This window comes from Octopus sinensis, linkage group LG7 (genome assembly GCF_006345805.1).
Source record: "Octopus sinensis linkage group LG7, ASM634580v1, whole genome shotgun sequence".
NCBI classification, from domain to species: Eukaryota; Metazoa; Mollusca; class Cephalopoda; order Octopoda; family Octopodidae; genus Octopus; species Octopus sinensis.
Window position 1 is genome coordinate 27,585,081 of NC_043003.1, and position 12,964 is coordinate 27,598,044.

At 39.6% G+C, this 12,964-nt stretch overlaps 1 protein-coding gene across 5 annotated transcripts in view; it reads right to left on the reverse strand.

Moving 5' to 3' along the window:
* Window positions 1-12,964, reverse strand: part of LOC115213779 (TBC1 domain family member 1) — a 196,655-nt gene that overhangs the window by 9,372 nt on the left and 174,319 nt on the right. For all 5 annotated transcript variants that reach the window (XM_029782619.2, XM_029782620.2, XM_029782621.2 and 2 more), the window contains 2 exons: window positions 2,650-2,811; window positions 130-291 (listed from right to left, as the gene is read on the reverse strand). In XM_029782619.2, the coding sequence (XP_029638479.1) occupies window positions 130-291; window positions 2,650-2,811 (324 nt within the window). The remainder of the gene's footprint in view (window positions 1-129; window positions 292-2,649; window positions 2,812-12,964) is intronic.

Consider the following 12,964-nt stretch of genomic DNA (forward strand, 5'->3'; position numbering starts at 1 on the left):
CATTTGTATTCAGAACCAGAGCCAGTTTCAGCCGGGTTGGTAACGAAAGGGTTAAATGACATTTAATTGAAAAAAAAGTTACCCAATGTTTTTTTTTAATGGCCCTGAATTTTGACAAAACTAACTTACCTAAATCAATGAGTATTGCATGTTGGTGTGTAGTAAGTCGGCGCATTAAATCATCATAACTAGCATCATCAAGGCCACTGCCTGTGCTGACCATAGGAGACTGAAGCTGGGCCTGCTCCACGAGGAGCTGCCAGATTGCTCCTCGACGACTCTTTGGTACTCCTGAAAGACAATAACAATTCTTAAGGATTATAGTTTTTTTTTTTAAAGAAGCCAATATTATTCAGAATTATAAATAGCTGGCCTTTAGATTGTTAACTTCTTTTCTGACCTTGTGAATTAAAAGTTCAAAACCTTGTATAAGCAAAGTTCAATCTCAGAATTTGGATATGTATATCCTTTTCTACTCTAGGCACAAGGCCTGAAATTTTGGGGGAGGGGGGGGGCCAGTCAATTAGATTGACCCCAGTACACAACTGGTGCTTAATTTATTGACTCCGAAAGGATGAAAGGCAAAGTCGACGTTGGTGGAATTTGAATTCGGAACGTAAAGACAGATGAAATACCACTAAACATTTCACCTGGTATACAAACGTTACTGGCAGTTCACCACCTATTCAGGTGATGAATAGGGATCAAATATAGTGCTTATATTTACTAAACAAACAAGATGAATAGGGATGATGAGAAGATGAAGTTCTAGTGGATAGAAATCAATGACAATTTGGAGCAGCTTGACATGCTACTTGGGCTGGCTTAAAGCATTCAAATATTCAAAGTGTGCCACCAGTTTGGCACAGCATGTGCAAATTTGAATGGATCTATGAACAGGTACAAGTGTGGCTGTGTGGTTAAGGAATTTTGTTTTCCAGCCATGTGGTTTTGATTCAGCCCGACTGAATGCGGTTTGGGCAAGTGTCTTCTACTATAGCCCAAGACTGACCAAAGATTTGTTAGAAACTGAGAGAAGGATGTTGTGTGTATGTGTGTGTGCATACATACACACACACACACACACACACACATATATATATATATATATCTGCATATGTGTGTGTCAGTGTGTTAGTGTCTCCTTGTCTTGATATTGCATGATAGTGGTAAATGTGCATTATTGTTATACAAGTGGTATCATTATCAATCTTCTTTGGAAACATATCTGGCCATGGGGATATATTACCCTGTTTGAAAACAGGTAAATATTGGGCAAATAGAATTTACCTCAATGAATTTCATCTAAACCATGTAAACATGGAAAACTAGGAACTCAAATGATTTCACATATTCATACATGTGTGCATGTATCTTTTACTTGTTTCAGTCATTGGACTGTAGCCATGCTGTAGTCCTGAAGGATTTTAGTTAGACAAATCAACTCCAGTACTTATTTTTCTTAAGTCTGGTACTTGTTCTATTGGTCTCTTTTGCAGAACCACAGAATAGTGGAAATGGATTCAACACACAGCGTTATAGGTAGAAGAAACTTGCCTAAGGTGCCATATAGTGGGACTGAACCTGAAACCATGTGGTCTTATCACACAGCCACTCCTGTGCCTTTGATCTAGTTTGTTAACATTTTGTCTCAAAGAATGATGCAATAGGCTATAAATGCTCAGGTGTCCACGTATCAGAGGGAGGATTGCTGGTCCATACCCTGTGAAAGGCAATGTATTCAATATCTTTTACTTTCTACTTGTTTCAATCCTTGGACTGTGGCCATGCTGGGGCACTGCTTTAAAGGGTTTTGTCAAACAAATCAACACCAGTACTTCTCAACCACACAGTTGTAATGATATACATATACAGAGATACCTCAAAAGTAAAGTGATACCCTTAATTATACTGTTTTATCTGTGCAGACATAGGTGCCTCAAACTTGCTAATGCATTATGCACGAGGCATGTCTATTAAAGACTGGATCAACCATGTAGCATACACATTATTCTGTCCAGTGTAATGCTTATTTGGAGGCGCAATGGCCCAGTGGTTAGGGCAGCGGACTTGCGGTCGGAGGATCGCGGTTTCGATTCCCAGACTGGGCGTTGTGTGTGTTTATTGAGCGAAAACACCTAAAAAAGCTCTACGAGGCTCTGGCAGGAGGTGGTGGCAACCCTTGTTGTATTCTTTCACCACAACTTTCTCTCATATATATATTTTTATTTATGTGCCCTTTTATATGCTTATGGGCCCGGTTTCCCGGTTCCTGTGCCGCATATGTTCCCGCCAGCTGGACGGGACGCCAGACCATCGCAGCATTACCCAAGAAACAGGAAGAAAGAGTGAGAGAAAGTTGGGGTGAAAGAGTACAACAGGGGTTGCCACCACCCCTTGCCGGAGCCTCGTGGAACTTTAGGTGTTTTCGCTCAATAAACACACACAACACCCAGTCAGGGAATCGAAACCACGATCCTCCGACTGCAAGTCTGCTGCCCTAAACACCGGGCCATTGTGCCTCCACACACACACATGTATATATATACAAACAGATACTTTGACTTTGTTATCACACACACATATATGTGTATAGATAGAGAGAGAACAAAAGAAGGAGTGAAAGAAGTGTTGAGATTATTTAATAACCTTGTTTGATGCAATCAATCAGGATTTTCTTATCAAACTGAGTTTCCTTTCGGTTAGAATTATTGAGCATCGAATCCCAGACTTTGGTCACTTCTTTCAGGCATGGCGTTATCTCTTCGTAGTCGAGATTCTGTCTCTTCTGTTGGATCTCATCTTGTCTGGCTGTAAGGTAAAAAAAGAAAAAAAAGTAGTAATCATAGAGGTAGTAGTTATTAATGAATTAATAATTGGTAGTGAAACTTCTCTTGGCAAGCTGTTGGAAGACTTCTCACATGAAAATCTGAAAAGTTAAGAGTTACATTTTATTATATTGTTGTTAATGATGTGATGATATTGATAGTGATGGTGATGTTCTGAATTATAAAAAAAACTTACATAAAAATATCTAAGCAAAAAAGAACCTTCTTGAAATATGGTTACAAATACAGGGTGCAGCAAAAGTAACACCTTTATGTTTATCAACTTTTTCTGAATACATACATACAGACATGCACACACACACTGACCCACACACATGCGCACAAACAAACAAAAGGGAACGCAGTGTAAATAACGGACAGAGTCAAGACTACTGAAAAGGTTGCAAGACGCAATGAAAATTTTATGAAAATAAAAATAAGAAATAAGTGGAAATTTTACCGGTGAGTGTGTTACATTATAAGGCACAAAAAGAAAATGACTCTCCCCAGACACAAAAGATTATAAAGTATTGTTTCATCAAAACACGATCTGTTGTGATTAACAAACCAATTAACATGTTCAAAATGCTCCCCTTTGTGTTCAATACACTGCTGAGCCACACCAGCAATACATTTTTACAAACCATTTGGCACAGTTCTACATTAATTTCAGAAAATTTACCAGAAATTGCTTGTTTTAATTCAGGAATTGTTTTCAATTTCAGCCTGTAAACAATGTAAACAATATCTTTCAGTAAACCCCACAAGAAAACATCAAGTCATGTTAGACCTGCTGATTGTGATGGTTACACAATTGCTCCACATTGCCCTATCCACCTTAGCTCAAAATTAAGATTCAACCAACCCCAAACACTGAAGTCATGAGGTGGCGTGCCATCTTGTTTAAAGTAAATATCATTCAATTTTCAACTCTCAGCCAGAATTCAGTTTGCAGCATAAAAGGCACTATTTCTGCTGCCCCTGTATTTCATTGAACCTTTAAACATTCTAAAATAAAGAACACCAACGCATATAATTTTTACCTTTTTCTATTACTTGTTTCAGTCATTGGACTGAGCCCAAGCTGGGACACCATCTCGGAAGGTTTAGTCAAAGAAACTGACTGTACTTTTTTTTTTTTGAAGACTAGTATTTATTCTATCAGTGGTTTTTAGCAAACTGCTAGGTTATGGGGATGTAAACAAACCAATTCCAATTGTCAAGCGGTGGCAGGAAACAAACAGAAACAATCACACACACACATGTACAATATTGGCTTCTTTCAGTTTTTATTTACCAAAACCACTCACAATAGATGCAGGGGTGGCTGTGTGGTAAGTAGCTTGCTTACCAGCCACATGGTTCCAGGTTCATTCACACTGCATGGCACCTTGGGCAAGTGTCTTCTACTATAGCCTCGGGCCAACCAAAGCCTTGTGAGTGGATTTGGTAGACAGAAACTGAAAGAAGCCTGTCATATATATGTGTGTGTGTATATGTTTGTGTGTCTGTGTTTGTCCCCACAACATTGCTTGACAACCGTAACTTAGCAGTTCGTCAAAAGAGACCGATAGAATAAGTACTAGGTTTCCAAAGAATAAGCCCTGGGGGCGATTTGCTCGACTAAAAGGTGGTGCTCCAGCATGGCCACAGTCAAGTGACTGAAACAAGTAAAAGAATAAAAGACAAGGCTCTCTTTGATCTGGGGCTATAGTACTAGAAATTTGCCCCATGGGCAACACAGTGGCACTGAACTCAAGATCATATGCTGAGGAAGCAAGCATCTTAACAACACAGCCATGCCTGTGCAAAAATATAAAAAAGAGAAAAGTGCAATACCATCATGATCATCATCATTTAACAACCGCTATCTTCTATTCTCACATGGGTCACACAGAATTTGTTGAAACAGATTTTCAACAGCTGAATACCCTTCCTGTTACCAACCCTCATCTCTTTCCAGACAAGTTAATATTTTCCCATAAGAAGGTGGCGAGCTGGCAGAATCATTAGCATGCTGGGCAAGATGCTTCATGGCATTTCATCCATCTCTAAGTTCTGAGTTCAAATTCTGCTGAGATTGACTTAAATATCTATCCAACTAACTAATCAATCATTTGTTTAACATGTTGGTTAAACAAATAATCTATTAATGAGTTGGTTAGATACTTAACATAGTTCAGTGGTTAGAGTGTCAGGCTCACAATCATGAGGTAGTGAGTTTGATTGCTGCACTGGGTTGTGTGTTGTGTTCTTGAGATAGACTAAAAACACTTTATTTCACATTATTCCAATTCACTCAGCTGTAGAAATGAGTTGCAACGTCACTGGTGCCAAGCTGTACTGGCCTTTGCTTTTTTCTTTCCCTTAGATAACATCAGTGGCATGGAAAGGGAGGCTGGTATGCATGGGCAACTGCTGGTCTTCCATAAACAACCTTGCCTGGACTTGTGCCTCAGAGGGTATCTTTCTAGGTACAATCATGACTGAAACGAGTCCTTCCTTCCTTCAGATACTTAACTAACTGGCTAACAATAAAGGTGTAGAATTGAACTGCTGTATGTGTGTGTGTGTGTGTGAGTGAGTTACTATTATTATTTGCATAATGACTCACCCTAGACACTACAAAATACATTTATTAACATTCTGCTGATCTACTTCTCTATTATATATATAATATATATATATTTTAAACAATATATTCATATTGTCTTTTTATCTCTTGGTTTGTCCATGTATTCATCAATAAGTCCATCCACTGATCTGTCTCTTTACTCTTTTACTTGTTTCAGTCATTTGACTGCGGCCATGCTGGAGCACCGCCTTTAATTGAGCAAATCGACCCCGGGACTTATTCTTTTGTAAGCCCAGTACTTATTCTATCGGTCTCTTTTGCCGAACCACTAAGTAACGGGGACATAAACACACCAGCATCGGTTGTTAAGCAATGCTAGGGGGACAAACACAGACACACACATGCATATATATATACAATATATATGACAGGCTTCTTTCAGTTTCCGTCTACCAAATCCACCCACAAGGCTTTGGTCGGCCCGAGGCTATAGTAGAAGACACTTGCCCAAGGTGCCACGCAGTGGGACTGAACCCGGAACCATGTGGTTGGTAAACAAGCTACTTACCACACAGCCACTCCTGCACATCCATTTTTCTATGTCTCTCTATGTAGCCATCAGCTTTTAGTCTATCTGTCCAGTCATTTCTCTAAATGTCCATCTATTCATTTGTCTGTATGTCCATCCATACTGTCTGTATGCCTGCCCATCAATTTAGCCATTCATTTGTTTACATGACCATCCTCTCTATGTCTACTTGTCTGAATGTCTATTTATCCAACCATATCTATAGTCCATCCATCGCTATGTCCACATGTCTGTGTCCATCTATTTGTCACTATGTCCATCCACTTGCCTATGTCATTCTATGTCCATTTGCCAATCTGAACGTTTAACCTTCCTACCTTTGTCCAGCTACCAGTCATTATGTCCACCCTCCTTCTTTCTATCTATATATCCATCCGTCCCTTTATCCAAATAACCCACTCATCCACTTCCTCCATTCATCAACTGACCATCCAATCTATGAATCAATACATTAAATATATCGATCTATCCATCAATCCTATCTACCGCTTCAATTACTGGTCCATCCGTTCATGACTCAGTAATACAGAGTTACCTATCTACCCATATATTTATTCTGTCAACGTCTACCCTGGTTAACCATAAAGACACACTAATGCAATGCAGTAGCCGTCTTTCTTTTTCTTCACGACACAACATACTATCGCTACACCCAAAGCCATCATCATGTGTCCCCCACCCAGCTTTCCCTAAATGCGCACGGGGACGGGAAAAGAATGACGTGGGGGTGATGTAAACCCAAACATCTATCCACAACCCCACCCACTGCCCAAATCCGATTGACAGTGCGTCATGCCGCCCAACCGCGTTGTAAATGTAACATTAGACAGACAGACAGGCTGTCTCAGTTCGCTTGTTCCTCAACACATCATCACCACCACCACCACACAGTCCGTATTCTCTTCCACTTCCTCCCACGCAGACAATCGACCAGTGATGGAAATGGTGACGGTGGCGGTGACAGCAGACTTCGATGGATTCTGCTGGGCATTTTCTTTCATCTTCAATAGCAGCAGCTGCAGTAGTAGTAGTAGTAGTAGTTGTAGAAGTAGTAGTAGTAGTGGTGGTGGTGATGATAGTGTTATTGGTGTTGGAAATAGTAGTAGCGTCAAATAAACACTAACAACATTGCGCTCAGACTTAAAGAACAAACCAACCTGTACGTAGTTGCGCGAGTTGCTAGAAATAGCAGTCAAATTTCCGGAAAACACGGATAATATGCGTTAAAAGACTAGACGCACACGAGTGGAATGCCTTTGATCATAATTCGATCGATCATGGTTATTTCCAGTGGCGGTGGTGGTGGGGAAACTAATATTATCATCATCAGAATACACATAGTAGTACACGTACGGAAACAGTAGCAGTTGTAGTAGTTTGTAGTGGTAAATAGTATTAAGCATGACCTCCCCAATACAACGGCGATTTAAAGAGAAACTAATCACACACACACATATATCGAAGTTTCCCATGCGCGCGCGAGCTCATGTATGAGAAAGTGTGTGCAAAAGCGGAAGAAAGGAGTAAGTCGAGATACGAGCAGAGTTAAGTGTTTTTCAAGGAATACACGAGCGAGTTGTAACTTTTACGAGGTGCATATACATAAATACATACATACACATGTTTTATAAGTGTCAATAAATGAAGCTCTCGGCCCTTGATTCACTTTGTAACTTCTGCTGACTGAATATCAAACAGATACACAGCCATATATACATACATAGACACACCACATACAATTAATGGGTGTGCAGAAGATGTCATTTGGTGCTGCGTGCGTGCGCGCGTTCGGGGATTTCTCGGGAGCGAAAGAGCGTAGGTGTGAAATCGTGTGGGCGTGTATTCACGTGTGTAAAGCTGAGTAGGTGCATTTCAGCATATATGTGTGTTTGTGTATCTGTTCATTTGCGTGTAGGTGTCTGCGTTGTGTATATATATACACACACACGCACACATCTATATGAGCGCGTTTGCGTTTGTATTTATATACGGGGAATGCACGAGTGAGTACTTGCATGTACGTGCGTGCTTCGGCTGTGTGCGTTTATACACCCTACATATATACTTCAGTGCTTCCATTGCAGGTGTGCGTGATTGCGTTATATATATATATACATAAATATATGTATTATATGTACGCGCGTGTTTCTATGTGTGTGTATTGGCTGCAGACACACCCGAATATATTCAGGTACCACCAACACCACTACAATCACAACAACAGCAAACGAGAGCACCTTTATGCAGTAGGCTAGAAATAGTAATCAGCTCTTCCTCAAAACATATCTAACTGTTTTCAGAAAAGAAGGACGCATTGAATAATGATTATGGTTGTAGAGAGATCATGCGTTTGATCAGAGGTTTGCTTGACCAAAGGCTTGACCAGGAGTTAACAACAACAACAACAAATAGTCACAAAAGAACAACATCAGTAGTAGTAGTAGTAGTAGCAACCAACAATACGAACCCACTACGAACGAAGACGCCTATACGCAGTCACTCAACCTTGCTAAACATAACAACCCAGTTTTTCTCAAATCACACCTAACCATTTTCAGTAATGAAGGATACACCAAACAAAACAGTTCATGATATAACGACAAATCGGGTGGTCAACTCTGGAATATTTTTGACTATGGGTCAGCTCGGTTATAGTTGGGCTGAGGAGGGCCAAACATAATAACAACACGAACTCACAACAAAATTTAAACAACAACAACAACAACGTTAGCTAAAACGAACCGTCGGCGTACATGTGAAATAGCAAAGAGTCCAGGCGAAGTTCTGGGCATCGGTGACCACATGTCGGAGGTCAGAGTCATAGGTCAACTGGTGAATACATGTAGAGAATAGCAATTTCTCTGGACACAGCACCTGACATGTGGCTCCACGATCGGCCATCAATAGTCACCGGGGAATGTGCCGGTGGCGGGGGTAGGAGGTGTAAGGGCGATGATTGGAGGAGCCGTGGAGGAGGCGACCGAGATTACTGTTACAGGGCGGTAGCGGGCGTTGGAGGAGTAGAATAATACGTTCGGTGGTTGGGCGGAAAAGTGAGTTGACACAACGCGTTGTTCTTCCACTTTTTCTCTCTCTTTCTCTTTCTACCTACTCGAACAGTGATCTCTAACTAACTATACTGTATACTAATCTCTAACTGTACTATACTATAAAGTGAGACACGAAACCGCCATCCACCCTATATATATATATAATATACTATGTGTGTGAGTGTGTGTGTATATATATATATATATATAATATTATACTATGTGTGTGTGTGAGTGTATATATATATGTATATATTATATATATATGTATGTATATATTATATATAATATATATATATAATACACTATATATATATATATATATATATATATATAATATGTGTGTGTGTGTGAGTGTATATATATATATATATGTATATATTATATATAATATTATATATAATATACTATAAAAGCTCGGTGTGTGGTAAAGTAAATTATTTTACTTTACCCTATTTTTATAAAGTAATATACTATATATATATATATATATATATATATATACACATATATACAGATATATACATATATATAGAGAGAGAGAGAGAGACAGTGAGAGAGATTAGAAAGCGAGAGATTAGCTAGTGAGATGATAGTTGAGACAATGAGACAGACTAACTAAGTAGAGATAGATAGATAATTAGACAATGAGAAAGATAGATAATTAGACAGTGAGACAGATATTTAGACAGTCAGATCATCATCATCACTTTTACTTCAGCACTTTCTTGCTTGCATGGGTTGGACAGATTTTCATTTGGCATAACTGGATTAACATTTTTCTTTTGTTACCACCATCAGCACCATTGCCACTGTGTGTGTGTGCGTGTGTCTGTCTGTGTGTGTGTGTGTGTGTGTGTGAAATAGAGAGACCCAAGGTTAGTGAATGAGAGAGGCAAAGGAATGTTTGACAAGTCAGTGATTGTAAAAGAGTATTATAGAGAGAGAGAGAGAGAGAGGAGGAGGAGAGGAAGAGAATGCTGTGAATGCGTGTGTGTGTGTGTGTGTGTGTGTGTGTGTGCTTTACTGTACTATATTGCTTGTATATATGTAGGCGGAGGAGGGATGTGCCAAGAGAAAGTGCTTTTTAACTTGATTAGTTATGCATGAATGGCAAGACGAAGTGAAAGAAAGGAAGAGAGGCAAAGGTAGAAAGGATCAATTGACAGAGAGGAAAGAGATAGAGATAGAAACAAAGAAAAGGTTGAAGAAACAGATATACACAGAAAGAGAATGATGGAAGAGGAAGAAAAGGAGAGACAAAATTAAAGGAGAGGATCACGAGAGAGAGAGAGAGAGAGAGAGTAAGAGAATGAGGACACAATAAGAGAGAAATAAGGGAGAGGGAGGGAGAGAACAGTGAAAGGAGGGGGAATTGCTTCCTTCTTTCATTCATTTACTTGTTTCAGTCAGCTGACTGCAGCCATGCTGGAGCATTTCCTTGAAGGGTTTTAGTTGAACAAATCGACCCCAGGACTTATTTTTTAAAGCCTAGTACTTATTCTATTAATCTCCTTTTGCCGAACTGCTAGGTTATAGAGATTTAAACACACCAACACCAGTTGTCAAGTGGTGATGGAGTTGGGGGGGACACAGACACAAAGACATACGACACACACACATGATAGACTTCTTTCAGTTTCCCTCAACCAAATTCACTCACAAGGCTTTGGTTAGCCTGAGGCTATAGTAGAAGACACTTGCCCAAGGTGCCATACAGTGGGAGTGAACTCGGTACCATGTGGTTGGGAAGCAAGCTTCTTATTTCTTTATTGCCCACAAGGGACTAAGCAAAGAGGGGACAAACAAGGACAGACAAAGGGATTAAGTCGATTAATCGACCCCAGTGCATAACTGGTACTTAATTTATTGACCCTGAAAGGATGAAAGTCAGAGTCGACCTCATGGGATTTGAGCTCAGAATGTAGCGGCAGACGAAATACCTATTTCTTTACTACCCACAAGGGGCTAAACACAGAGGGGACAAATAGATTAAGTCGATTATATCAACCCCAGTGCGTAACTGGTACTAATTTAATCAACCCCGAAAGAATGAAAGGCAGTCGACCTCGGCGGAATTTGAACTCAGAACAAAGCGGCAGATGAAATCCTGCTAAGCATTTCGCCCGGCATGCTAACGCTTCTGCCAGCTCGCCACCCTACCTTCTTACCACACAGCCATGCCTGCACCTTCAGTCTAGTTAACATTCTGTCTCAGAGAATGATACAATAGGCTCTAAATTCTAAGGTGTCCACATATCAGAGGGAGGGTTGCTGGTCCATACTCTGTGAAAGGCGATGTATTCAACTCCCTATTTTTTACTTTCTATTTGTTTCACTCCTTGGATTGTGGCCATGCTGGGGCACTGCTTTAAAGAGTTTTGTCCAGGAAATCAACACCAGTGCTTATTTTTTAAATCTGCTATTGGTCTCGTTTACTGATCTGCTAATTTATGGGGTTGTAAACAAACGAACAGCGGTTGTCAAAGCATGACGGAGTACAAAAACAACACAAACAAACACAAGGGGCATCTCTGAGTTCCCATCAACTAAATTCACTAAAAAGGCTTTGATTGGCTATAGTAGAAGACACTTGCCTAAGGTGCTGCACAGTGGGACTGAACCCTGGATGACAAGGGTGGAAAGTAAGCTTCTTAACCACACAGTCACACCATTGTATATGTTATAATAATAATAATAATCCTGTCTACAAGGCCTGAAATTTGTGGCTGGGTGATAGTCAATTACATTGATCTCGGTACTTAACTGGTACTTAATTTATTGCGCCCGATAGGTTGAAAGTCAAAGTCTTCCTGGTAGAATTTGAACTCAGAATGTAGTGATCCTGGTGGAATTTGAACTCAGAATGTAGCGACGGTCAAAATACCGCGATGCAATTTGCCCAGCATGCTAACAATTCTGCCAGCTTGCTGCCTTAATAATAATAATAATAATAATAATAAGAAGAAGAAGAAGAAGAAAGAAAGAAATGAATAAAAAAATAATGGAGAAACTTTCAAAATACAAAGACCTGGAAATAGAGGTAAATCGAATGTGGAATCTAAAAACAGAAACAATTCCTATCATAGTAGGCGCATTAGGTATGATAAAAATATATTCAGACAAATACATAACAAAAATACCAGGACTTACAAATATATATAACATACAGAAAAATGCACTACTGGGCACTTCACACATCCTACGCAAAACATTTTTAATACAGTAACTAAAAGAGCATCACAACAAACCACTGCACATACCCAAGGCACACAGAGCTGCATTCGGTAGTGAAGTGAAAGCACGCTATGAAAATAAAACTACTGAATAATAATAATAATAATAATAATAATACTAATAATAATAATAATAATAAATAATAATGGTTTCAAATTTTGGCACAGGTTCAGCAGTTTTTGAAGGGAGGGCAAAGTCGATTACATTGACCCCAGTACTTGATTGATGCTTACTAACTCCAAAAGGATGAAAGGCAAAGTTGATCTTGGTGGAATTTGAAATCAGAACATGAAGACAGCTGAAATGATACTAAGCATTTAGTTCAGTGTGCTAATGATATCAGCCAGCTTATCACCTTAATAACAATACAGGTCCTCATCGACTTATGACAACAATTGGTTCTGACTGAGTGGTCGTAAGTCGGCCTATTGTCCTACATAGCTTTGTTTTATATTTTTACATTCTTAAGGTACATTCTCAAGTAAAAGTCACACATAGCATTCTGTATTATACTGGTGTTAATCAAAAATTTCAGAGTCTCAAGCAGTCGTCTTATAAACAAATATGAGGTTGCCTTGATGAGTCCGTGACAGGATAGTCATCCAACACTTGGGATAAACACAGCGGTGATCGTTAACCAAATGTAGGGGAAGTGTTTGTTAGTTGACATTATCTGTAGGTGGGT